Genomic DNA, 27,956 nt, shown 5'->3' on the forward strand with positions numbered 1-27,956 from the left:
GGCCTGCGAATATGCCATCTGAATAGTCAACCTGATCCATCTAGCGATGGATTGCTTTGACGCTGGGCATCCAATCTTCTTTGCATCGTACAGAATGAAAAGAGAATCAGACTTCCTTGTACGAGCTGTCCGAGATACATAAGTCCGTAAAGCTCTAACTACATCAAGAGACTTAGGGGTGGAAGAACCAGCAGTGACCGATGGAACCACGATAGGCTGGTTAATGTGGAAGGCCGACACCACTTTTGGGAGGAACTTCAGCCCTGTTTGCAGCTCAGCCCTGTCGGCATGAAAAATGAGATACAGTATGGGCTTCTACAAGATAGAGACTCTTCTACCAGACGCCAAAGCCATCAACAGAACCGTTTTCCAAGTAAGAATCTTTATTTCTGCCGATTTCATAGGTTCGAACCAGGATGTTTGTAGGAACTCCAAAACAATATTCAAATCCCAAGGCGCCACAGGCCTTTTGAAGGGGGCAGAATGTGTAGAACGCCTTTTAGAAAGGTTTGTACCTCCGGAAGAGCTGCCAACTGTCTTTGGAAAAATATAGACAGCGCAGAGATCCGAACCTTAATAGATCCTAGCCTAAGTCCTAAATCTACACCAGCTTGTAGAAATCTCAGGAATCTACCCAATTTGAATTCAGTAGGAGAAGATATATGGCTTTCACACCAAGAAACAGAACGCTTCCAGATTCTGTAATAATGCCTTCAAGTGACCATCTTCCTAGCCTGGAGCATAGTTGGAATAGCAGTGCGTGGGATGCCTTTCCTTGCTAGGATCTCCCTTTCAACCTCCACGCCATTAAATTTAGCTGACATAAGTCATGATAAATGAACGACCCCTGTTGAAGTAGATCTGGTCGAGGCGGCAGGGGCCAAGGTTCTTCCAGCGACAGGGATAGAAGGTCCGCAAACCAAGTCCTGCGTGGCCAATATGGAGCAATGAAAATCACCAGCACTGTTTCCCGCTTTATCAATTTGAGAATTCTCTGGATTAATGGGATCGGGGGGGAACAGGTAAATGAAGCTGTAAGACCATGGCGCTGTTAGGGCGTCCACTGCCACTGCCTGAGGATCCCGCGTTTGAGAGCAGTACCTCGGAAGCTTCTTGTTCATTTGGGACGACATCATATCCCCCATCGGTTTACCAACATCTGAAAGACCTAGGATCTTGCGCAGTTTCAGAACCAAGTGCACCATCTTTTGAATGGCCAAAACTTTTTCCATTGGTAGAAAAACCTTATGGGCAACCGTGTCTAATATCATCCCCAGGAACAAAATCCTTTGAGACGGTACCAACTGTGATTTTTTTAGATTTAGGATCCACCCATGAGTGGACAGGATCCTGAAGGTGGTACGGACACTGTCTTCCAGTAATTCCTTGGTGGGGGCCTTTATTAACAGGTCGTCCACTCCGCTGCGGCGTAGCAGAAGCATCATCTCTGCCATGACTTTTGTGAATATCCGAGGCGCTGTTGACAGGCCAAACGGCAGAGCCCTGAACTGGTAGTGATCGTTTAGAATCGTGAAGCGAAGATAAGCTTGATGCGGCTGCCAGATCGGGATGTGGAGGTAGGCATCCTTTATGTCTCGCGACACCAAGAACTCCTTTTCCTCCAATCCCGAAATGACCGCCCATAACGACTCCATCTTGAACCTAAAGGTCTTTAGAGGCTTGTTCAGAAACCGAAGATTCAGTATGGGTCGTACTGAACCGTCGGGTTTGGGTAAGACAAGACGTTTGAGTAATATCCCTTCCCCCTGAGATGGGTAGGTACAGGAATTACCACTCTTTTCTCTATTAGCTTTTGAACAGCTTCTAGAAGGTTCCTTTGTGATTGCTGTGAAGCTGGTAAGGCAGACTTGAAGAATTTTTGAAGGAGGGGTAGAGGCAAACTCTATCCTGTAACCCTGTGTTACCTGATCTAGCACCCAGGGATCCAGGGCAGACGCCCCCAAACCGGGCTAAAATGTAGTGAATGAGCGCCCACTGGAATGTCCCCCTCCTGAAGAAGAGAACCGTCATGCTGAGGGCTTTTCTTGAGTAGTGGCATGTGCATGATCGGGCAGGACTACTGACTGTGTTCTGCGGGTCTTTCCTCTTGTGCCTCTAACCACATTTGAGGCTCCACGGGCTCTGGACCTAAACCTTGCGGTCCGAAAGGACTGCAGGGAGGGGCCTGTATAATTTCTCAGTGGCGGTCGGGGAGCAGACGGCAAATAAGAGGACTTCCCAGCAGTTGCCTGTGAAATCCACTTATTAAGCTCGTCACGGAATAAAGCTTCACCTGTGAAAGGTAAACCCTCCAAACCTCTCTTAGACTCTGTGACGGCTGCCCACTGGCGTAACCATAAAACTCGGCGGGCGGACACCGACATAGTGTTTATCTCAGGTGCCACAACACCAATCTCCTTCAACGCTTCACATAAGAAATCAGCAGATTCCTGAATATGTCTAAGAAGGATGAGCAAATCCACCTGAGGGTTGTCCTCCTGTAAATCAGATCGAATAGCCTCAGCCCATTTACTAATGGCCTTAGTGATCCAACAGCCTGCAATAACTGGTCTCTGAGTAGCCTCAGATGCCACATAAATAGCTTTTAAGTTAGTCTCCAGCTTTCTATCAAAAAGTCTCCAGCCGGATCTTTCAATGAGACTGCACCAGGTACAGGAAGAACAATCTTTTTGGAGAGTCTGGATAAGATGTATCCACTGCCGGTGGGGTCTCCCACACCTTTCTATCCTCAGGAAGGAATGGAAAAATAGATAGGAACCTCTTTGGCACCTGAAATCTCTTTTCTGGGTGAGCCCAGGATTGTTTAAATTTCCTGTTAAACTCTGTAGAGACAGGGAAGGTAGCGGAGGATTTTTCTCTTGTTGTTCTGTCTGTTCCTCTTCCTGATCAGGAAGATTAAGGACCTCTCTAATAGCAAAAATAAGAGCGTCCACTCCTTGAGAGTGTGATTCCTCAGGAGCCTCAGGGATATCTACCTCCTCCTCTTCTTCTTGTTCCTCATCCTCAGTGTCTGTGCCAAGCAGGGCAGGCAGAGTACTTTTTGAGGAACTAATTTAGGGGGCTGCCAGCAGGTGTAGCCCTAAGATCAGCCACAGACTTCTGTAAATCCTGCCTCTCCTGCCTAGCAACAGCTAACTCAGAGGAGATGGAAGACATCATTCCTTTAACAGATTCAAGCCAGGCTCCTGGCTGCTAGTCCCCTGTGCAGGCATAATACAGTTTTCACACAAAAGGGACCCTCTAACAAAAGGGGTGAATATAGCGCGGCATGACTGACATACAATCTTCTTCCCTGCCATGCTGCAAGCAGAAGAGCAATATATATATATTTATATATATATTAATAATTAGTCCTGCCAGAGGACTTAGCACCCCCGGACCCCCACAACCAACTGTATTACCAGTCTGTTGTACTTAGCTCCGCGCTGCGTAGCCGCGGTGCCTTCAGCAAGCTGGAAATGGGGCTGCCTGCTGCTGCTGTTCGCGGTCTCCGGAAAGCTCCACCTCCAAAATGGCGCGGCTCTGTGGAAGATACGCGCCGCCTGCGGCCAAAGTATCTCCGATGGGGGAGACACTATTACCGCTGTTCTCTCTCTGATGGGGCGGCAAGTTGTTGGTGTGCTCGTCAGTCCTCAGTGACTGCGGTAACATCACCTTCCGGGACAGAACACGGACCATTAACCCTATAAGTGGTTGGTGACATGATCCCTCCATAAGGACAGCAGTAAGCCCTGCTTGCTGCAAAAATAAAAATTAAAATAAATAGCAAAACGCTGAAAAGAAAGAAAAATAACTCTGGAGCTCCCGTGTGCTACCGGCCCAGAGGGCACTTTTTTTTTCTAAACTGGGCTGTTGGAGGGGGCATAGAGGGGAGGAGCCAACAAACAGGATGTTCATTTTTATTAAAGTGCACCGGCTCCTTCGGACAAATCTATACCCCATTGTCTACCTGAACCCCAGTATATCCTAGGACGTTAGAGAAAGAATTATTAACATACACACGAGTATACAATAAAGGTTAAAAAATTAGTTCATCAAGAAAAACTGATTGACAGGCCCACTCTCAGGATAGGAGGAGAAATTGCTCAATAGGAATTTCGATGAGGTAAGTGCACATCACCAAAAGGGGCTCCGATATGGATCACTGTTCCTGAGTGGTGGTTAGGTCCTCTCTATATGGGCCTTATTCAGATGGACAACACCATGTGCACTGCAGGTGGGGCAGATGTAACCTGTGCAAAGAGTTGAATTTGGGTGGGGTGTGTTGAAGAAACTGAAATCTAAATTGCAGTGTAAGAATAAAGCAGCCAGTATTTACCCTGCACAGAAACAAAATAACTCACACAAATCTAACTCTCTCTGCAAGTTACATCTGCCCCACCTGCAGTGCACATGGTTTTGCCCGTTTTCCGAACAAATTTGTACTGAGCTCAGATCTGAATAATAGCCCTATAGACGGTGTCTTGGAATAATGCAGCTGGAGGAATCTGTGGGGGGGGGGGGGGTCAGGATGTCTTAGGACCCCAACTTCGCACAGGTGACTTCACTTGGAACAACACAGGTCCTCTCTATTGATACGGTGCCCTGGATTGGTGCCGCTGGAGGAGTCTATGGTGGAATCAGAGCTTTGAGAAAGTTACAGCCAGTAGTGAAACGCGTCAGTGGGTTCCCACCACAGGATTTGGCATAATTGCCTTACCACCTTCTTCCAATTGGATCACTGCTCCAACTCTTCTTCCACCTAAAATATCATCCCAGGAGGACTTTACATCACCAATTGCATCGCCCTATTACCTCTCCTCCAGCGGCTGTATCATCAGTGAGGTCATCTGGGCTAAGTTGGGGTCTCAAACTCTTTGATTCCACCATAGACTCCTCCAGTGGCACGAATCCAGGACGTAGTATCAATAGAGAGGACCTATCGCCATTATTACCACGGAAAAAAATGAAGCTAAAAAGGACATTGCTGATTGGTGGCTGCCGGATTAGTGAATGAGCCCATGTCAGGTAGAACGTGGCACACAGCACACACCTTAGAATTCTCCATGACGCTGTCGAGGCAGTGGAAGTATGACTGGTCATTCACCGGCTCCGTCGGGTTCTGCAGCAGCTCTCGTACGGTCTGTAACGAGAAAACCCACGTGTGATAACAGGAACCCTGTACACAGTGGCGTAGCTAGGTTTTGGGCGCCACCCCCCCCCCCCCGCCCCGAAAATGGCCGCCCCCATACAGCAGACCGTTCCAGAGAACAGTGTGCTATATGAGGGCGGCCATTTTGTGGTGGTCCTCAGCAGAAGAACGCAGCCGCCGGGACCAACGAGATAGGTAAGTCTGCGGGGGATTGGGGGGGTGTAACTATAGCACCGCAGCCCCCACATGCACAGCGCCCCCCCTGCCTGTACACTACACATACATACATGCCATGGCTACATGTAAGACCTGGAGACACCATACATCACTGTTTCACCCTACATTACACACACACACAAACCCCACAAGGAAGAACCGTTACACAGGACCCCTTCATTATACACAAACACACACAGTTGTGCTCATAAGGTTACATACCCCAGCGGCAGAATGTGTGATGTCAGAGAATATGAATGATAACTCACAGACTTTTCTGTCACTCATGGTCAGTGGTTGGGTGACGCCATTTATTGTCACACATCTGTGTTTACTCTTCTTAAATCATAATGACAACAGAAACTACACAAATGACCCCGATCAAATGTTTACATACAGGTTCAAAAAGAAAAAGAATTGCACTGTAGATGCACACCTGGAGAAAAGAATATTTCAAAAAGAGTAGAAATATTCTATTTTAGTTTTATTAAAATTTTTAACTTTATTGATTTAGTTCAAAGTAAAAAAAGGGGAGATAAACCTGTCGGGATTTTTTAACATATAGAATCCGTGTGGTGATCTTCCCTTGTTGCTTGTGATATTTTCAAAAAGAGATTAAAATGCACATACAAACATACAACATATAGTGTACTGTGCTATTGCACAAAAAGATAGAAATGGTGAATAAAGGGATTAAAAGGGGAACTCTTTTAATCCCTTTATTCACCATTTCTATCTTTTTGTGCAATAGCACAGTACACTATGGGCCTTATTTTGGTTCATTCTTTCTGACAAAATCCTTCTTAGATGGACAAAACCATGTGCACTGCAGGGGGGGCAGATGTAACATGTGCAGAGAGAATTAGATTTGGGTGAGTAATTTTGTTTCTGTGCAGGGAAAATACTGACTGCTTTATTTTTACACTGCAATATAGATCTCACTTTGAAGTAAAACCCCACCCAAATCTAATTCTCTCTGCACAAGTAACACCTGCCCCACCTGCAGTGCACATGGTTTTGCCCATCTAAGAAGGATTTTGTCAGAAAGAATTAACCAAAATAAGGCCCTATATGTTGTATGTTTGTATGTGCATTTTAATCTCTTTTTGAAAATATCACAAGCAACAAGGGAAGATCACCACACGGATTCTATATGTTAAAAAATCCCGACAGGTTTATCTCCCCTTTTTTTACTTTGAACTAAATCAATAAAGTTAAAAATTTTAATAAAACTAAAATAGAATATTTCTACTCTTTTTGAAATATTCTTTTCTCCAGGTGTGCATCTACAGTGCAATTCTTTTTCTTTTTGAACCTGTACTCCAATCCTATTGCCCGGATAGCACCCGCTGCCTAACAAACAGCATTTAAAGGCAAGCCCCTAAATAAAATACAGGGGATATTTCAAATAAAAAGTGTGTGCGGACTCCTAACTCCCCTCCCCCCACCCCCCTATTGCATATCAAATGTTTACATACCCTGGAGATTTTGGGCTGATAACAAGCACACAAGTTAACACAAATGGGTTTGAATGGCTACTAAAGGTAACCATCCTCACCTGTGATCTGTTTGCTTGTAATCAGTGTGTGTATAAAGGGCAGTGAGTTTCTGGTCTCCTGAAAGACCCTTGTATCTTTCATCCAGTGCTGCACTGACGTGTCTGGATTCTGAGGGCAGTATTCAATGACGATTTTTGGCATGTGCAGCTATTCCTGTTTAGGATTCGCTGCACATTCGCCGCGTTCTGGAAAGGTGGAGCATTTGCTGTCAGCCCTCCCTGTCACCCTATTCAACGCCGCAGGGGCTCCCTGCCCCTGACGGCAAATTTTTCCCCGCAGGGAGCCGTGGGATGGCGGCAGGCAGAGAGATGGAAGTCTCCCTGCCTGCACCGGAATGTGTGTGTGAGGTGTGGGGGGGATGGAGGGCTCCCAGGGACACAGGCACAAGCTGCCCCCCGGGAGGGCTGGCAGGGGATGCGGGTAGGGAGCTGCTGCACTGCTCCTGCTCGTGAATATGTAATGAGCGGGAGCAGCGGCTATCTGCTCTCTGCCCCCTGCTGGCTGTTGTGTTAAAAAAATTATAATAATGAAATATCTTCATGTGCAGCACACTTTTGTCATCTTTATAATTCTGGTCATCAACCAGTTGCAACTCATCCTCTTCCTGCGAATCAGAATTCCAGATGGAGGAAGGGCAGGAGGGAAGAGGCCCCCCTGACTGGAGCCATGCAGCTATCAGCCTTACCCTGTAAAGTTTTTTGAATGCCCTGGACGGAGGCAGATAAAGCACGCGGCCAAGGGGGCTCCACCCCACGGGTGGTAAATGCCGGAGATGTGGATGGCCTAGCAGGGTGCAGGGACAGTGCATATGAGAGCTAATCTACTAACTGCGCCATCACCTGAAAGAAGCTTTCTGGCCTGGAGGCGGGGTAGAGAAGGGGAGGAGCCTGGCTGTCTGGGAGGCAGCAAGAAGTTTCACCTTTCTGGTGCTGGAATGTTCTCTCACCACCCCACTACCCAGCGTTGGCCCTGTGGCCCCTGACGTCCTCGAACAATACACAGAAGCACCGTTACACAGGAACCCTACATTACACTCACACACACACACTAGGGAGGATACACAGGGAAGCACAGTCACACACGTCAGCATTACACATTTCCCAGGTTACACAAAACAGGTATATCACTGGTGTTACCTCCAGCTCGCGCAGAGCGTTGTCACACTCCTTCTGCCCCGGGGCCTGCTGCGTACACACAGTGATCAGCTGATTGATGCTGTCGGTCACAGCCCTGCAACATATAGACATATACACAGCTTATATGGGGGCCCGGGGAGAAGGTGGGGCTAGGCCGCACAGTGGGCCGGGGAGAAGGTGGGGCTAGGCCGCACAGTGGGCCGGGGAGAAGGTGGGGCTAGGCCGCACAGTGGGCTGGGGAGAAGGTGGGGCTAGGCCGCACAGTGGGCCGGGGAGAAGGTGGGGCTAGGCCACACAGTGGGCCGGGGAGAAGGTGGGGCTAGGCCGCACAGTGGGCCAGGGAGAAGGTGGGGCTAGGCCGCACAGTGGGCCAGGGAGAAGGTGGGGCTAAGCAGAACAGTGGGCCAGGGAGAAGGTGGGGCTAAGCAGAACAGTGGGCCAGGGAGAAGGTGGGGCTAGGCCGCACAGTGGGCCAGGGAGAAGGTGGGGCTAAGCAGAACAGTGGGCCAGGGAGAAGGTGGGGCTAGGCCGCACAGTGGGCCAGGGAGAAGGTGGGGCTAGGCCGCACAGTGGGCCAGGGAGAAGGTGGGGCTAAGCAGAACAGTGGGCCAGGGAGAAGGTGGGGCTAGGCCGCACAGTGGGCCAGGGAGAAGGTGGGGCTAGGCCGCACAGTGGGCCAGGGAGAAGGTGGGGCTAAGCAGAACAGTGGGCCAGGGAGAAGGTGGGGCTAGGCCGCACAGTGGGCCAGGGAGAAGGTGGGGCTGGGCCGCACAGTGGGCCAGGGAGAAGGTGGGGCTGGGCCGCACAGTGGGCCAGGGAGAAGGTGGGGCTGGGCCGCACAGTGGGCCAGGGAGAAGGTGGGGCTAGCCGGCACAGTACAGTAGGCCGCTGGCTAGCGAGTATGACTGGATTATGGCCACGTGTGCGCAGTGGAAGGGACAGGGCTAATCCCTCCTCTCATTCTCTTACCTGGCTGCAGCGGCCAGCTGGTTCTTCAGGTTGGGGGCAGCAGGATCTGCAGACAAAGCTTTAGCTGCTAGCAAGAGCTTGCTGGATGATAGAGAGATGCTCTTCAGATTAGACACCACCTGGGCTTGGTCTTCCTTGTTCTGCGAGTACAATCACAGTGTCAGTGGCCACGTCTACAGTACACTACATTATGTATATATATATTTATTTTTGGAAAGAGGCGCCACTTGTGCTGAATTAAGGTAACTCACAACAATATTCCATTTGGTTATAAAGGTGTCAGCCTATCTTTTAGTAAAAGTAATGGTACGTTACTTGGAGGTTTATGGAGAACAATATAAAAAGATATTGGCGACCAATTATTGTAGATATGATAAGTTAGATAAAAAATAAAGTATTTATTGGGATGACCGTAAAAGGATATAGGTAGCCCAACGCGTTTCGTCGATGTGACTTCTTCAAGGGAAGAAGTCACACTGACAAAACGCGTTGGATACCTACCTCCTACTACCTCATAAGTTAAGGATTTTTTTTATATATAAACCTTTTTTTATATCTCCTCCGATTTTTATATATATATATATGTATCTCTTTTATATATAATTCCCCCCACTATTATATATACATTTTAATATATATTTTATCATATACTTTTATACCTGTACTACTGACCTTATAGTGTATAAATCATATGTCCATATATGTATACTTGTCCTTTTTACCATTGTTATATCCTTTTACACACACATATATACACAGTGGGGCAAAAAAGGATTTGGATAGCCACTGATTGTGCAAGTTGACCCACTTAAAAAGATGACAGAGGTCTTTAATTTCCATCATACACTCCAAGAGTGAGAGAAAGAATGTAGGAAAAAACAGGAAAAGGGGATTTTGTACTTACCGTTAAATCCTTTTCTCAGACTCCATAGGTGACACTGGAGAGTTACAGTGGGGATAGAAGGCGACCACAGGGAGCTTGGGCACTTTAGAATAAATTAATAGTGACTAACTCCTCCCCTTCTACTTCCTCTCCTAGGCAGTTAAGTATGTGCCCGGAGGGAGCTGGAAGAAAGGAAAAACAACCCACTTCCGAGAGGAGGTCAAACATAACATAACAAGTCACACACACACACGCTCACATAGAGTGAACATATAGTTTGAAAAATAGCATTCATAACAGAATGAACTCATCCAGAAAAAACTTAGAACTCAGACTGAGTATAGCAGTCTCTTTTACCTCAGGTAATTGCTCAACCTGAAAACCAAACAGTAAACCAGAGAGACTGCGTCGGGTGGGCGTCCAGTGTCACCTATGGAGTCTGAGAAAAGGATTTAACGGTAAGTACAAAATCCCCTTTTCTCTTTCCTCCACTAGGTGACACTGGAGAGTTACAGTGGGGACGTCCCAGAGCTCCCAACACGGGTGGGATGACGCTGAGAACCCCTTAACACAGAACGGCCAAACCGCGAAGCGGCCGCCGCAAAAGTGTCAAACTTGTAAAAGCGGACAAAGGTCCTCTGACCCGACCACGTAGCCGCTCTACATAGATCCTGTATAGACACTCCACGGGCAGCCGCCCAGGAGGTACCCACCGACCTTGTAGAATGGGCGGAGATTAAAGAAGGTGGCACCCTAGAGGAGGCCACATAAGCTTGACGAATTGTCAATCTGATCCACCTGGCCAGGGCCTGCTTGGAGGCTGGCCAACCAGGACGCAAGGAGTCATAGAGGACAAATAAGGCATCTGACTTACGTACAGATTCTGTTCTGGCCACGTAGATTCTCAAGGCCCGGACCACGTCCAGCGCCCTAGACTCCTGTGAGTCCTCCCGAAAGGCCGGCACCACAATAGGTTGGTTAATGTGGAATGCCAAGACCACCTTTGGGAGAAAAACACTAGAGGTGCGCAGCTCCGCTCTGTCCTCATGGAACCGTAAGAAAGGTGCCTTACAAGAAAGAGCACTGAGTTCCGACACCCTTCTAGCTGAAGCCAAGGCCAATAGTAAGACAGTCTTCCAGGTGACGTATTTTAGTTCCACCTCTTCCATGGGCTCAAATACAGAGGACTGGAGAAAAGCCAGTACCACATCCAGGTCCCATGGAGCAGTAGGAGGTCTGAAGGGAGGTTGCAGCCGCAACACCCCTTGGAAGAAAGTCTGTACCTGAGGAAGAAGAGCCAGCTTCTTCTGGAAAAAAATGGAGAGGGCGGATACTTGAACCTTCAAGGACCCCAGCCGGAGTCCTGAGGCCAAACCCTTCTGCAAGAATAGCAGTAATCTGGCCAGTTTGAAATTCACCGGCGAAACCCTCCTGGATTCGCACCAGGCCACATAGGTCCTCCAGATGCGGTGGTAATGCACCGAGGTAACCTGCTTTCTGGCTCCTATCATGGTTGGAATCACCGCCTGCGGGATCCCTGCCTTCCTCAGGATGGACCTCTCAACAGCCATGCCGTCAAATGAAGCTGCTGTAAGTTGGGACAGGCGAACGGACCCTGTGTTAGCAGGTCTTCGCAGAGAGGCAGAGGCCATGGCTCGTCTACTAACAGGCCTGTTAGTACCGTGTACCACGACCGGCGAGGCCAGTCCGGGGCAATGAACAGGACCGTCACCGTCTCCCGTCGGATTCTCTGCAGAACCCGAGGGATGAGAGGCACTGGAGGAAAGATGTAAAGGAACTGATCCGTCCAGGGTGCCGTGAGAGCGTCCACAGCCACCGCCTGTGGATCTCTTGTCCGAGCGCAGTACCGGGGCAACTGATGGTTGTGTCTGGAGGCCATCATGTCTATCTGCGGACAACCCCACCGACGGGTCAGGGTCTGGAAGACCAGAGGGTTCAGACACCACTCTCCGTGGTGTACGTCCCGCCGGCTGAGATAATCCGCCTCCCAATTTTCCACGCCTGGTATGAAAATGGCGGACACGGCCCCTGCGTGCTCCTGCACCCAGCACAGAATCCTCTTTACCTCTCTCATCGCTGCACGGCTGCGGGTGCCTCCCTGCTTGTTGATGTAAGCCACCGCCTTGGCATTGTCGGACTGCACCCTGATGTCCTTGTTCCGGAGAACCACTTCTGCCTGGAGCATGGCATAATACACTGCTCGCAGTTCCAGCACATTGATGGACATCTGTGCTTCCTCCGGGGTCCACAGTCCTTGGAAGTGGAGACCCAGCGTGACCGCTCCCCAGCCCCTGAGGCTGGCGTCCGTGGTGAGGAGCGTCCAATTGTGAATGGCGAACCTCCTTCCCTCCTGCAGGTTGCTGGAGTTGAGCCACCACGCCAGAGACGCTCGAGCCTGATGGGAGAGAGAGATCCTCTGCTGTAGAAACAGGTGTGAGCCTGTCCATTGGCGGAGCAGACACAGATGGTAGGGGCGAGATCGAAACCGCCCGTACTGCACCGCCTCGAACGTGGCCACCATCTTTCCCAGCAGCCTTGTGCAAAGGAGAACTGTGACTGTTCGATGCTGCAGCACCAGTCGCACCGCTTCCTGCAGGGACAAGATCTTGTCCATGGGGAGGAACACCCTTCTCTGGACAGTGTCCAGAATCATCCCAAGGAACAGGATCCTCTGCGATGGGGTCAGCTGTGACTTTTGGATGTTGAGCATCCAGCCATGGGACTCCAGGATCCGACGTGTCAGTTGGATGTTGTGCAGCAGAACCTCCTTGGACGGAGCCTTCAGCAGAAGGTCGTCCAAATAAGGGACAATGGTAACTCCCTGAGCCCTGAGTATTTCCATCATGACAGCCATCACTTTGGTAAATACCCGAGGCGCAGAGGAGAGGCCAAATGGGAGGGCTCGGAACTGTAGGTGATAGTTCTGGACTGCGAACCGCAAGAATGCCTGGTGAGGAGGCCAGATTGGGATATGCAGGTATGCATCTTTGATATCGATGGATACAAGAAACTCCCCTGGTTCCAGGCCTGCAATGACAGACTGGAGAGACTCCATCTTGAAGCGAGTGAACCGTAAGAAGGGGTTGAGCTGCTTCAGGTTCAAGATGGGTCTCACTGAGCCGTCCGGCTTGGGAACCAGAAAAAGGCTGGAATAGAATCCCTTTGCCTTTTCTGGTTCCGGGACCGGGATAACCACCCCTTGATCCCTGAGCTTTTGGATGGCGGCCTGTAAGGCCCTGCCTTTTTCCTGAGAAGCTGGCAAACCTGTGGGAAAAAACCGTTGAGGAGGAGGCAACAAGAAATCTATCTTGTAGCCTACTGCTACCAGGTCCTTTACCCATGCATCCTTGCATGAACCGGCCCATACCTGATGGTAAAAGAGAAGCCGGCCTCCCACCCTGTGATCTGGACAGGAGCTGGGGGAGTCATGCTGAGGGCTTTGAGGTAACCTTTGCATCCAGGATTGGAGTACTGGCTGAGCCTCTGCCTCTTCCTCGGAAGCCTCTGGAGCTAGAAGCCGCTCCCCTAGACCTACCCCTGAATCTGGGGGTGGGCCGAAAGGACCGAAAGGACTGCCCTCCCGTAGTAGGAAATGACCTACGTGGGGGAGGGGCTGCAGTGGGCAGGAACTGAGACTTACCCCCTGTAGCCTGTGAAATCATTTTGTCCAGCTCTGGACCAAAGAGGGCCTCCCCAGCAAAGGGTAATGCCTCCACCGCCTTTTTGGAGTCGGCGTCTGCATTCCACTGTCTCAACCAAAGAGTACGGCGAGCAGAAACTGAGAGAGCAGAAATACGGGCTGCAAGCATACAAACGTCTGAAGAGGCTTCAACCAAATAACCTGCAGCCTCACGTATGTGTTCCACTAAGAGCAACATATCACTTGCCCCTTTGTCTAGAGAGGAGGCCACCTGGGATATACCTCCATGGCCCTATTGACCCAGCAACCCACCTGTGCCGGACGTTGTAAAAGACCAGCAGCTGTATAAACATTCTTCAGAGCACTCTCTAACCGCCTATCAGACACATCTTTAAGGGTAGAGGCACCTGGGATGGGTAACACTGTCTTTTTAGACAAACGTGATACCGAAGAATCAACAGCAGGTGGCGTCTCACATGACTTTCTAGCATCCTTAGGAAAAGGATAGGCAGTGAAAAATCTCTGAGAAACCTGAAACTTTTTGTCTGAGTGTAACCAGGCTTTTTGCAAGTGTTCATCCAGCTCCTCTGAGGCTGGGAAATATGCAGACTGTTTTTGCCTTTTAGCAAACACTGAGGGACGCGCAGCCGGTCTCACCTCCTCTGCTACATTGAGGGTTAACCGGACTGCTTGTATTAAGTCCTCTAAACCCTGAGAAGGGACATCAGTGTCCTGCATAAGCGGAGCATCAGGCTCAGCGTCAGGCTGAGCATCAGGGTCATGAAATTCACCCTCCTCTAGAGCTGGCATGTCCTCATCTGTATCATCTAACAGAGGGACCTGAGGAAACATCCTACTAGCAGAAGCCAGTCTAGGGGGTGGGGGTGAAGAGGTGTCTGCATGTAATGCTCTAGACAAACTCTCCACAGCAGAGGTTAACTCTGCCTGCTGATCCCTTGCTGCATCCCTATCCTGTCTGGCAGAAGATAACTCAGAAGCTAGCTGAGAAATTACTGTAGACAATTGTGAAGCCCATACAGGAGGTTCCTGCCCCGATGTAGATGGGGTGGGGGCTGGGGATGCAGTACATGAGGGACATAAAATGGCGCCCTCCGCTTGTGGCGCGAACTTATTGCTGCACTTTTTGCACGCAATCTTTTTACCAGCCATCATACACTCCGCAATCTTACACAGAAAGGAGAGAAAAGCTGGAATACCGGACAGGAGAGGAGGTATAGGAAAGAGGCAGAGTCTGCCACGAGGCCGCTACGCGCACTGTATATAAATATAACTTGCGCCGGCTAAGGGACCTTTTTGGACACAGTCCAAGCTGCCCTGACCTCCTATGTCCCGCTGTGACTCACTGAACCAGGGTCACCGGCACTTCACAGACGCTTCGAGGGAGCCGCGGATCACGCTGCTTCTTCAATGGCCGCCGCTCCTACAAAGAAGGAGGAAGCGGAAGTACCCAGCATGCCGCGCTCTCGCTCCTCAGGAATGGCGCCGTGTTTAAAAAGTGCGCTGCCGCGGCTTTTTACACTGAATCCCCCGCTAGCGGGGAATCAGTGTTATACTTACCCCTGCCATAGCTGTCGGGTGCGGCATGCTGAGTGGTCCTCGAGGCGCGCTGCAAGCAGCGGCGACGGGACCTCAGGATCAGTGGATCCTGCAGCCAGGTACCGGAGGCGAGCTGCATGCAGCTGCGACCGGACCTGCCGACAGCGCCCGCGTCGCAGGCAGGTAGGGACAGGGAGCTACCTGCCTGTCCTCTTGCTGATTGTAGCATCGTATATTTAAAAAATCAATAAAGCTCAGGAGTGAGCCTTGAACGCACCCAGCTCCCGCAGGGCACATGCTAAAACTGCCTAGGAGAGGAAGTAGAAGGGGAGGAGTTAGTCACTATTAATTTATTCTAAAGTGCCCAAGCTCCCTGTGGTCGCCTTCTATCCCCACTGTAACTCTCCAGTGTCACCTAGTGGAGGAAAGAGAAATAACATTGTATGATTTATAAACAATTTATTTGTATACTAGGTGATTCCTCGCACCGTTACGGGCGCTCTTCACACCATCGTATGGGGCTCCGCCCCCTTAACCTGTGAAAGCCTTTATTGCATGAAATATGGAGGGGCAGGTGGTGTGGTGTTTTCACAGGTGGATATGGGTGTGCTGCGGGTGGTGGAGTGGCAGGTGCCGTGGTGTTACGGTGGCTTGGGTGGGTGAGGGTTGGGTGCGAAGGTTCCGGAAGTGGATTCCGATTCCAAGCATATGCTTCTGCCATCCACTCCTACTACACGTCCCCGCCCTGCGTTCCAGTCCTTTCATTTTCAGGTCAGGGGTAGGGGGCAGTGTGACCGGACGCCTGCCCTTACACTCTGGCTACGCCCTTCAGGTCCACAGATAGCGGTTCCTGGTCTCACGGCACCTGGCCAATAGGGGATTCCCTGTTACCATCAGTAACCGCCTGCTACTGACTCCGCCCACTACGCAGTGGGCGGGGATATCGCTGCCACCACCAGACTCCTATTATGTGGCGCCTAGAACCACGGATACCTCCTCAGGACCAAACACTGGCACCTGAGTACTACCTGCTGGAGTGTCTGCGTCAACATGCCACTGACACCACCCCGACTGGCGTCACTTGGTTCCCCACTGGTCACGGACCAAACTGCTTTGGTAGCTGGCAGAGCGGAGCTCGGAGATGCTGGATGCTATACCCAGAAAAGCCGGAGAACGGAATTATCAAGGTAACCTTGATAAAGCGGGGAGCGAAACGCGCACTGGTAGTACACACAATGGTACATCCGCACTGCCGTACTACCGGCGCGCGTTTCGCTCCCCGCTTTATCAAGGTTACCTTGATAAAGCGGGGAGTAAAATGCGCGCCGTTAGTACGGCAGTGCGGGTGTACCATTGTGTGTTCTGTCTCTTCCCAGCCAGACATGCACAGCCTAGCGGCTCACACATCTAGCCCTTTTCAGGGCTGTAATTTGATTGTTTTATCGTATTTACTTGTGTCTAGCAGGGCTGTGGAGTCGGTAGATAAATGGTCCGACTCTGACCCCGACTCCTTGTACGTTTGACCCCGACTCCTCTGTATTAATATGCGAATGTATTTCATACATTCCTTGAAGGAAAGAAAGGCAACATACATATTATTACTACAGAAACTAGAGGCTGGAAAGCCAACAGTCTACTGTATTGAACAGTTTAAGCAAAGGACAAACACAATGTTTGTCCGCTGGTTTGCTTGCTCGTCACCGTTTAATTCACGGACACAAGGAACGATTTCTTTACCGAATCGTTACTGGCGACGAAAAATGGTGCCTGTACATCAATATGAACCAGCGTAAGGAATGGTTTTGCCAAGGTTAACAAACGACCCCGTGCATGAAACAAGATCTTCATCCGCGTAAAAAGATGTTGTCCGTATGGTGGGAGAGCTTGGTTGAATGAATTTTTCGAGGTATTGAAAACCTTTATTGAACGTTTGAAATAAGTTGTAAACTACAAGGGAGAATACATTTAGGTACTTGTTTCCTAGCATGGCCACAATCGCGGGCATCGCGGGTCATTTTTAATGGTCTGCGATGCGACCGACGCGATGGCCGCGATTTCCCATTGAAATGTATTGAAAAAGTCAAAATCGCGTCGGTCGCATCGCATGCGGCCAAAAAAAGCATGCAATGGTCCCGACGCGATGCCCGCGATTTCCCATAGGGAACAATGTAAAATGCCTCAATTTACCCAAATCAACATAGGGAACAATGTTAAATGGGCCAGAGACCCCAAAAAACCTCCCTGAACAGTGAAATGGCCGACCCAAAAATAGTTAACACCACTCCACGATCAACGTGTACCCGAAGCGAGCCCGCGAGGGGCGGCGGTACGCATCCTCCGACCTTTTCATACTCCCACTATCCACGTCGGCGTGGAGTTGAGAATAGATAGTGTGGCGAGCCCAGCTCGCCACCGAGCACAGCGAGCCCCGCAAGGGGACGCGGATACCTGTGAAGCCCACAAAGGGACGCGTTTACCTGTGAAGGTATCCGCGTCCGCTCGCCACGCTTCGGGCTCGGTGGCTCGCCACACAATCTATTCTCAACTCCATGCCGACGTGGATAGTGGGGGTATGAAAAGGTCGGAGGACGCGTACCGCCGCCTCTCGCGGGCTCGCTACGCTTCGGGTTCACGTTGATCGTGGGGTGGCGTTTCACTGTTCGGGTGGGGGGGGTTTGGGGTCTCTGGCCCATTTAACATTGTTCCCTATGTTGATTTGGGTAAATTGAGGCATTTTACATTGTTCCCTATGGTAAATCGCGGCCATCGCGTCGGTCGCATCGCATGCGATTTTTTAGCCCGCATGCGATGCGACCGACATGATTTTTTTACCTGCGATGCCCGAGATCCTAATCGTTGTGGCCGTGCTAGGAAATAAGTACCTACATTTATAAGTATTGGTGCTCCGAATTGTGCGTTGCGTACCATATAGTGAAGCACAGGAAAAGCATGCTTTTTCACGGTCACTTAACGTGTTCATTTGCGGTTACGTGAGGCACTGCATGCATTGGTCTTTATTCTTACAGTAGAGAAGTCATTAATTATAATTTTCTGAGTCGGAGTTGGAGTCGGTGCATTGTTTGCCGACTCCGACCCCAGGTACTCAAATTTTGCTCCGACTCCTCGACTCCGACTCCACAGCCCTGGTGTCTAGGCAGATTTCAAGCATAGCAGTAGCGTTTCATCTAATCTAACCCTATTTAGGGCTGCAATATAATTTACAGTTGCACAATATCCCTACTAGTTGAGCTTATTCAGTGTAACTGAACAGCAGTCACGCTTAATTATAGCAGGCACTGCGTCTAAATTAGATACCTCACCCATTGATCTAAAACGCAGTTGCTGTGTTGGATTCAGTATTGAATCCCGGCGTACAGAATCCCGACGCCGGAATCCCGACAGCCGAAATGCCGACAAGGGGGGGGGACGTGGATCGCCCCCCCTTGGCGGGCTCGCTGCGCTCACCACTAATTTATTCTCCCTCCAGGGGTGTCGTGGACACCCCAGGAGGGAGAATGTGTCGGCATTTCGGCGGTCGGGATTCCGGCGTCGGGATTCTGAACGCCGGTATCCCGACCGCCGGGATATTAACTGCATCCCGCTGTGTTACATGCTAGCGGCAGTAAGAATAATCTGGAGGTTTATATATACCCCATAAATTTATTACACTACGTGCTGCAACATTAACATCCCCAAGTGAGGGGAGTGACACATCCATTTAGCAACACTTTGGCTACTAATGTAACCAAGGGAGTTTCATAGGTAATCACAGTTTATAGGTTTCAAACAGCCACTGTTGCCAACTCAGAACGCTACATTATAACTCTATAGAGGCACATCAAAACACACAATTAGTTCCCACATGTGCTGTTTTTCAACATGCACGATTTTCACTTTGTTTGTCATTTACATGTTTTTTAATATTTCGCAGTCTTAAATAATGTCTTAATAAAGGTTATATACACCGGATGTGTGGCGGAAGTACCGCACACATAACTTATGCACTATCGTTTGTGGATTTCTATAATGTTTTTTGATCAGCTATTATGATGTCTGACAAGCCACTGTGGCGATTAACAGCACAGGCTGTATGTATGTTTATTTAGATGGTCCTAAACCGAGTTAGATAGAAATTAGTAACTAATGACAGGAAGTGATGTCATAATTGAAGCAGGAGCTATACTGGTATAAATACAGGTCTAGCCTCAGTCTACTTGCATCCCTTGATAAAGTCAGAAGGACGAAACGCGTTGGGTCATTGCAACCCTCCTGCCTCATCAAAAGTTAAGCAATCTATTTCTTTGCACCTTTAACCTATTTATCCTTTTTTTTTTATTATTTTTTTTTTTTTTTGTATAGCAATTTTTAGTATAGGGATTATCTTCCTTGTCTGTTTTTTAATTTGTACCAATTTTGTTCAAATGTATTTATTTTTTACACACATACTTTGACAAATATTTATTCTTAGTCAATTTTGACACATATCGTGGTTCCAGGTCCACATACATCACCAGTAACTTATTTATTTTCAAAAGTGCAGGCTAGCACGATTATTATATATATTTTCTAAATGAGCAGTAGTCGCCGCATCTTCATTCATTGAACACAAAGGTTATATTTTATTCGTATTTTCTCTTGGTGCACCACACACACCACAACATACTTTCCTTTCCTGAGTATCTAATTCTAATATATAGGAGATAAGACAATGAGGAGGGGGCTGCAGAACATTGCATATACTGTATAACTGTATATCTGGTATGATCATACATTGGAGTACGACCGCAAATATTTTCTGAGGATGTCCCGTTGTAGGGGGCGAAAGTGGAACGGTGCCATACCCCGCCATGTCGAAGGCCTACACAATGGAGCCCAGGACCTTCATGCAGGCATGGATTGAGACACACCTGAGTGAGAGGAGACCTCGAACACGGGACTGCAGAGCCCTGCAGCATACCTCTGGCAAGTAAATCCGCTGATGGACAGGATTATGCGGGAAGCATGGAAGACTTGGGCCAGTTGATAACCCACCCGTGGCATTCCAGGACCTCTACAACCTTGGTCAAGTGTGCCTAAAGAACCTTGGGCAACTGGTTCTGGACTGGTCGTCCAGATATGGAATAATCTGGATACCCTGGTTGCGCAGGGTACTGCACATTACCGCCATGACCTTCGTTAACACCCTGGGTGCCGTGGCAAGGCTGAAAGGCAGAGCCTGAAACTGGAAATGATGGTCCTGCAGTGCAAACCTCAGAAACCACCAGTGTTCCTGTTTGATGGGGATATGCAGATACACATCCTGGATGTCGAGGGAAGCCATGTAGTCCCCCAATTGTAACATCAAAACAATGGACCGCAAGGTTTCCATCTTGAACTTTGGGACCCTGACAAATTTGAGCCTCTTTAGATTTAGAATGGGACGGAAAGACCCGTTGGCCTTTCCGAACCAAGAAAAGGCTGGTGTAAAAACCTGTGCCTCGCTGATACACCGGAACGGAAGCTATGACGCCTGGCGACAGAAGCTTCCAGATGGCCTGCTCCAGAGATCTGCACTTTTCCAAGTCCATGGAAGAACATGTGGAAAAGAACGAGCTTGGTGGACGACGGCGAAAGGTTTTGGAGTAGCCTTGGGAGACCACATCCCGAACCCACGCGTCTGTCGCGGATTCCAGCCAAACGCCTGAAAACTGTAACAGGCGTCCCCCCACTCTTGTATACCCCAGGTGGATCGCACCCCCGTCATGCCGAGGGCTTATCCTCGGTCTTGGGGTCAGGGCGTCTGGTGGCCCAGGGACGTTTTCCCTTGGCTTTGGAGGGCTTTTCGGGCTGGGGATGAGCTCCTGTGAATGACTGCCCCCTCCCCCTGACCTGAAAATAAAAGGACTGGAACGTAGGGTGGGGGATGTGGAGGAGTGGATGCCAGATGTATATGCTTGGAATCGGAATCCACTTTCCAGGAGAGGGACCACCGCGCAGTCACAGCCGAGGTGGATGCTCGGGAGGTAAGTGTGGCTGCATCTAATGCAGCCTCCCCCAAATATAGTGCAGCTTGATGCATGGTGTCAATAATAGGCAACATGTTATCTGCACTACCCCCCTCTGCAATGATATTGGCGAGGGCAGAAGTCCATCCCACCATGGCATTAGCCACCCAGGCAGACGCCAGGCTAGGCCACGCAACCACCCAGAGGTTGTAAAGATGAACTTAAGAAAGTTCTCCAACTTTCGGAAAGCGGGATCCTTAAGGGAAGCGGTTGGAATGGGGAGAGTAGAGGAACGCATAATCTTAGCGACCGTGTGCGTCAACCTTGGGAGCCGTCTCCCAGCAGACCCTAAACTTTGGAGGGAGCGGGTAATAAGAAGTAAACCGCTTAGGGAGCGGAAACTTCCTATTTGGCAATTTCCAAGGACTTCCTCCAGCTCAGTAGAGCTAGGGAAAACCGTCATAGTCCGTTTGGGATTTAAGACGTCTCTGACAGCAGTTATCAGTGCCCCCCCATCGATGCGTGCTGCGGTGTCGCCATTTAGGGCTTCGTCAGCATCATCATCGTCCCGGTCATCAACCAGTTGTCCCTCCTCCTCATCAGTGTCATCTGCATCAGTGTCATGATGGAGGAGGGGTTTGGGGGAAGGAGACCCCCTGACCCGAGCCTTACGGCCATTACCCGAGCACAGGCAGGCTCCTCCCCAAGATGAAAGGGGGCACATGCCTGAGACGCGGATGGACCCGGCTGCAGGGGCGGTCACCTGGGTAAGCTGGGTCCAGGCAGGTTCCTGAGAGGAGAGGCATGCCCCTTTCTACATTGTCGGCATAACCCTTCCACAAGCTGGGGGAGGCTAGCCTTGCAACGTGTGCCGGACACCAATATAGGGGCCCCTGTGTCATCACTGCTGTCCACTGACATTGTACAAGAGGCAGCTACACTGGTACAGGTAACACAATATACGTCTGACAGGCAGTGATAGTGTTATTACAGTATAAGACACAGCACACATACAGAGGCATACAATGCAAAGAAACATCTGGCACTGGGCTCCGACAGGAGCATAAATTACTGTAACCTGTTGTGTGAGGTACCTTATGTGGCTGGTATCCAGGTGCCCGGGGCCAGCCGGATACACCTCCTCTGTGGCAGCCAACTTGGGTAGTGTGCGGCTGCTGGGTCCAGGTGATGGGGTGGCAGCGCAGGGGTCTAACAGTGTAAAATAAAGTTTAAAAATCAGAAGGCTGCATAATGCAGCCCCTCTCTGAGTAGCTAGTAGCCTGGAGGCGGGGTAGAGGACCCGGGGCTGAAGTTTAACCTTTCTGGTGCTCGTATTAAGGAGAGGATGAATGGGGCCATGTATAGTGAGATTTTGGCCAAAATCCTCTTTCCCTCAGTAAGAGAATTGAAGACGGAACGTGGCTGGGTCTTCCTGCATGACAATGTCCCCAAACACACCACTCGGGCAGCTAAGTAGTGACTCCATAAGAAGCATTTCAAGGTCCTGGAGTGGCCTAGACAGTCTGCTGACTTTAACCCAATCGAAAATCTGTGGAGGGAGTTGAAAGCCCGTTTTTTCCTGGCGACAGCCCCAAAACATGACAGATCTAGAGAAGAGCTGCAGGAAGAGTGGCCAAAATACCTGCTCCAGTGTGCGCAAAACTGGTCACGAACCACAGGAAACGTTTGACCTCTGTAATTGCCGACCGAGGTTATATTACAAAGTACTGAGTGTAACTTTATGATTGTCCAAATATTTATTTAACGCAAGAGGATAGAAATAAATTGTTTATAAATCATACAGTACAATGTGATTTCCTGTATTTCCCCACATTCTGTCTCACAGTGGAAGTGTGCCTACTGTATGATGGAAATTACAGACCTCTCTCATCTTTATAAGTGGGACAACTTGCAAAATCCGTGGCTGTCCAAATTACTTTTTTGCGTCACTGTAATATTATTTATATATTACTACAGTGTCTGCCGTTTATTTATGAGAAAAAGTATCCAGAGTGCCACGCAATTGCTGTCTGCTATATATATATATATATATATATATCTATATATAACAAACTGGCTCCGGTGCCCTCAATGTAACCTCCATTCCGGGGTCACCCAATATATCTCCACTTCAGCGGCACTCACGGATATAGACAACGCTTCACTCAGCTGTAGTTATCAACGTTTCGAAATCACTTTATTTCGTCATCAGGGTATAAAAGACATAGCGGTGCTGGTGGAATATAAGGTGAGTTAATGTTTCATGTCTTTTATATCCTGATGACGAAATAAAGTGATTTCGAAACGTTGATAACTACAGCTGAGTGAAGCGTTATCTATATCCGTGAGTGCCGTTGAAGTGGAGATATATATATAGATAGATAGATATATAGATAGATATATATATAGAGAGAGACACATAAATAGACGTACAGAGAGAGAGAGAGAGAGAGAGAGAGAGAGAGAGAGAGAGAGAGAGACTGGCACGCTCAGAGGTTTGTGGCACCTTATTTAATAGATGACAGCTACAGAGAACAATCCCCCATATAACCCACCTGAGACTGTCCCGCCATCTCCACTCCGGCTTGAAGAAACTCTTTGAAGTCCTGCCCATATTTGCCAGAAGCTTTGGCGAGGTCCTGTGGGGTTCCCCTAGACGCCTGGACAAGCTCATTTGCAGATTGGTTCAGACCGGCGGCTGCCTGATTCAGCTGGCTCTGAGCTTCCTGGAAGTTCTTGTTGCTGGGTGGGAACTGAGAGTTGGGAAACAGCAATCAGCAAATACATCTGTGTGACCCATCATCATGTTAGTAAGACCTCTCCATATTAGTAGAACACCTGGGAAGGGATCTAGGACCCAGCTTGGTGACCAGTCTCCATGTTAGAGGATGCCTGGGAATGGACTTCACATCCAGCTTGGTGACCAGTCACCATATCAGTAGGATGCCTGGGAATGGACCTTGGACCCAGCTTGGTGACCAGTCTCCATGTTAGCAGGATGCCTGAGAATGGAGCTTGGGCCCAGCTATGTGACCAGTCTCCATATTAGTAGAACACCTGGGAAGGGATCTGGAACCCAGCTTGGTGACCAGTCTCCATGTTAGGAGGATGCCTAGGAATGGATCTAGGACCCAGCAAAGTGACCAGTATCCATGTTAGCAGGATGCCTGGGAATGGAGCTTGGGCCCAATGCCTGGGAATGGAGCTTGGGCCCAGCTATGTGACCAGTCTCCATGTTAGTAGAACACCTGGGTAGGGATCTAGGACCCAGCTTGGTAACCAATCACGATGTTAGTAGGATGCATGGGAATGGATCTAGGACCCAGCTTGGTGTACCATCACCATGGTAGTAGAACACCTAGGTAGGGATCTAGGACCCAGCTAGGTGACCAGTCTCCATGTTAAAAGAAAACCTGGAAATAGACCTTGGACTGAGCTTGGTGACCAGTCTCCATGTTAGAAGAACACCTGAGTAGGGATCTAGGACCCACCTTGGTGACCAGTCTCCATGTTAGTAGGATGCATGGGAATGGATCTAGGACCCAGCTTGGTGGCCAGTCTCCATGTTCATAGGATAGATGTGAATGGATCTAGGACCCAGCTTGGTTACCAGTCTCCATGTTAGTAGAACAGATTGGAATGGATCTAGGACCCAACTTGGTTACCAGTCTCCATGTTAGTAGAACAAATTGGAATGGATCTAGGACCCAGCTTGGTGAACCATCACCATGTTAATACAACACCTGGGTAGGGATCTAGGACCCAGCTTGGTGACCAGTCTCCATGTTACTAGGATGCCTGGGAATGGACCTTCGGGGGAAGCAATGTGACCTGTCACCATGTTTGTGGGATGCCTGGGAATAGACCTCGGACCCAGCTTGGTGACCAGTCACTAAGTTAATAGGATGCCTGGGAAGGGACATCAGTCCCATGTCATTAGGATGCCTGGAAAGGGAACTCCGTCCCTGCTTGGTGACCCATCATCATTTAAGTAGGATGCATGGGAAGGGACCTCTGACTCAGTGACCACATTAGTAGGATCCCTGGGAAGGGAACACATGCCTACACAGTCTCCTGGAGATAAGACGAAGCACGGAATGGAACTTACAGAGGTCGCCAGGAGCTTCTTACTGGCTTCTCCAATGCCTTTTATTGCAGCATCGACATCTCGCTGACCGGGCAGGCAGTTCACACATCGGCTCAGAGCCTGAGATACGGCTTTTGCAACCTGCAGAAACAGATCATATAGAGTTCAGTCAACTTTAGCTCCTAGTACTCCACGGAACCATAATGGTACCTGGATCTCAATCTGGAGAGATTCCCTAATTCTGTATAACAAGGACCCTGGTGGCTGCATCCTTCCACCAACCTGAGCGAGCCTCTGCTGGCTCTCCGCATCTGCCGGCTTGCCCACAGCTCGCTTTGCTTCCTCAATGAGATTGCCAGCTTTGTCCATGACGTCTCCAGCGCACTCTAACATTGCGTTCTGCACGGCTGGGTCTGCAGAGTTGGCAGCCACGCCACGACTTGCCTGTGCCAGGGATCGCAGGGCTTGGGCCACCTCACGAGCAGCACGACCTACAGGGGAGAGAGGAGGTTGGCGAAAGATGATGGGGGAGAGAAATAGATGAGGGGGGGGGGGGGAGAGAAATAGATGAGGGGGGGGGGAGAGAAATAGATGAGGAGGGGGGGAGAGAAATAGATGAGGGGGGGGAATAGATGAGGGGGGGGGGGGAATAGTTGAGGGGGGGAATAGTTGAGGGGGGGGGGGAAGAAATAGATGAGGGGGGGGGGAGAAATAGATGAGGGGGGGGGGAGAAATAGAGGAGTGGGGGTGGGAGAGAAATAGGTATGGGGGGGGGGTGGGGTGGAGATCAATAGATGAGGGGGGGAGATCAATAGATGAGGGGGGGGGAGAGATCAATAGATGAGGGGGGGAGATCAATAGATGAGGGGGGAGAGATCAATAGATGAGGGGGGAGAGATAAATAGATGAGGGGGGGATAAATAGATGAGGCGGGGAGAGATAAATAGATAGGGGGGGGATAAAAATAAATGGGGGGGAGAGATAGATGGGGGGAATAAAAATAATAGAAATAGATGAGGGGGGGAGAAATAGATGAGGGGGGGGAGAAAAATAGATGAGGGGGGAGAGATAAATAGATGAGGGGGGAGAGATAAATAGATGAGGGGGGGGGGGGGAGATAATTGCGAATTATACTCACCGATAGTTCCTTTTCTTCCTAGAGATCCCATGGCAGCCATAACACTGGGATATCTTCCCTCCTCCTAGTTTAGACAGGATCTTTTTCGGGGACCGCCCACCTTGGGTATATCAGGCTCCTCCTCCCATCCCTCTGTGTCTTTCATATGTCTCTGTTCTGAAGGTTCCTGAAAAACACATATCTGGGAGGGAATCAAATGGCTGCCATGGGATCTCTAGGAAGAAAAGGAATTATCGGTGAGTATAATTCGCAATTTTCTCATACGATCCCCATGGCAGCCATAACACTGGGACATACCCAAGCATACCAATAAAGGGAGGGAACCATGATATATGCAAAAATATTTATTCTCTGAAGGGTATTACTTCCCTGACAGAGCTTCTCCAAGAACATGGCTCCCAAAGTGGGCTGTTGGCAAATCAAGGGCATAATGTTTTGAAGACGTATGCAGCGAAGACCATGTAGCTGCCTGACAGATTTCTTTTGTCGAAGCTTTGGCCTTCTTTGCCTAAGATGTCGAGATTGCCCTGGTAGAATATGCCTTTATTATAGCGGGTACTTCTTTCTTCTCTTGCTTGTATGCATAGATGATTACTTCCCTGATCCATCTAGCAATGGTTTGTTTGGCTGGACCCAAACCCTTTCTTGGACCTTCTGGAATCACCAGTAGATGTTTCGTTTTCCTAAGAATGGCTGTTCTTTCCAAGTAGATTGATATCGCTCGGACCATATCCAGCATATGCCATATATCCTGTTCTTCATTTACAGGGTTCGGAAAGAAGCTTGGTAATATAATATCTTGGTTACAGTGAAATGAAGATATTACTTTGGGTAAAAAGTCAGGATCTGTCCTTAGGACTACTCTGGAAATATTACCAGGTAAGGTTGTTCTATCCCTACGGCCTGCAGTTTGCTAATTCTTCTTGCCGAAGTGATCGCGATCAGGAAGACCACCTTCCAAGACTGGAACTTCATGGGTATCTCTGAAAGTGGTTCAAACGGTTGTTTTGATAGGACTGACAGAACTAAATTTAAGTCCCAGGGTGCGACTAAAGATTTTATGGGCGATCTAATTCTCTTAATTGCCCTTGAAAATCTCTACCACCTTCTCCTCTGCCAGACTACGGTCGAGTAATACTGATAATGCAGAAAGTTGAGCTTTAATTGTTCCATTAGCCAGGCCCATTTCGAATCCGTCAAACAGAAATTGCAAAACTGTGGTTGCAGGAATCTCATGAAATTTGTTCTTGAATTGTCCCCAAGCAATGAATTTAAGCCAAGTTTTATAGGTGCCCCCTGTGTTTATAGGGCTGGTCTGCTCCAGGGTAGCACACCCTAACACTTTATTAACTCTTATTTTTCCTATCACATTGTATATATTTTGTATTTTAATTCCACCTTCACTTCCCTACATAGCACTTATGTGCTTCTTATTAACCCTTACTAATTTTCATTTGTGTGCTGCCCTGGAGTACTCAGCCTGTGTCGGCATGTTGGGGGCCCACACCCCAGACCCATACCCAGTATTAGGGACCCCCAGTGACAGAGAGGCCTTGACGTCTGGCCTGGGGGCTTAGCCCTATATCTGCAGATATATGCAACCAAGATCTCTGT

At 49.3% G+C, this 27,956-nt stretch overlaps 1 protein-coding gene across 2 annotated transcripts in view; it reads right to left on the reverse strand.

Moving 5' to 3' along the window:
- LOC146024850 (talin-1) overlaps window positions 1–27,956 on the reverse strand; it is a 147,129-nt gene that overhangs the window by 42,418 nt on the left and 76,755 nt on the right. For both annotated transcript variants that reach the window (XM_083155483.1, XM_083155482.1), the window contains 6 exons: window positions 25,487–25,695; window positions 25,226–25,345; window positions 23,673–23,870; window positions 9,033–9,172; window positions 8,064–8,157; window positions 5,054–5,143 (listed from right to left, as the gene is read on the reverse strand). In XM_083155483.1, the coding sequence (XP_083011609.1) occupies window positions 5,054–5,143; window positions 8,064–8,157; window positions 9,033–9,172; window positions 23,673–23,870; window positions 25,226–25,345; window positions 25,487–25,695 (851 nt within the window). The remainder of the gene's footprint in view (window positions 1–5,053; window positions 5,144–8,063; window positions 8,158–9,032; window positions 9,173–23,672; window positions 23,871–25,225; window positions 25,346–25,486; window positions 25,696–27,956) is intronic.

The sequence above is a fragment of the Crinia signifera genome, chromosome 1, assembly GCF_055691185.1.
Source record: "Crinia signifera chromosome 1, ASM5569118v1, whole genome shotgun sequence".
Lineage (NCBI taxonomy): Eukaryota > Metazoa > Chordata > Amphibia > Anura > Myobatrachidae > Crinia > Crinia signifera.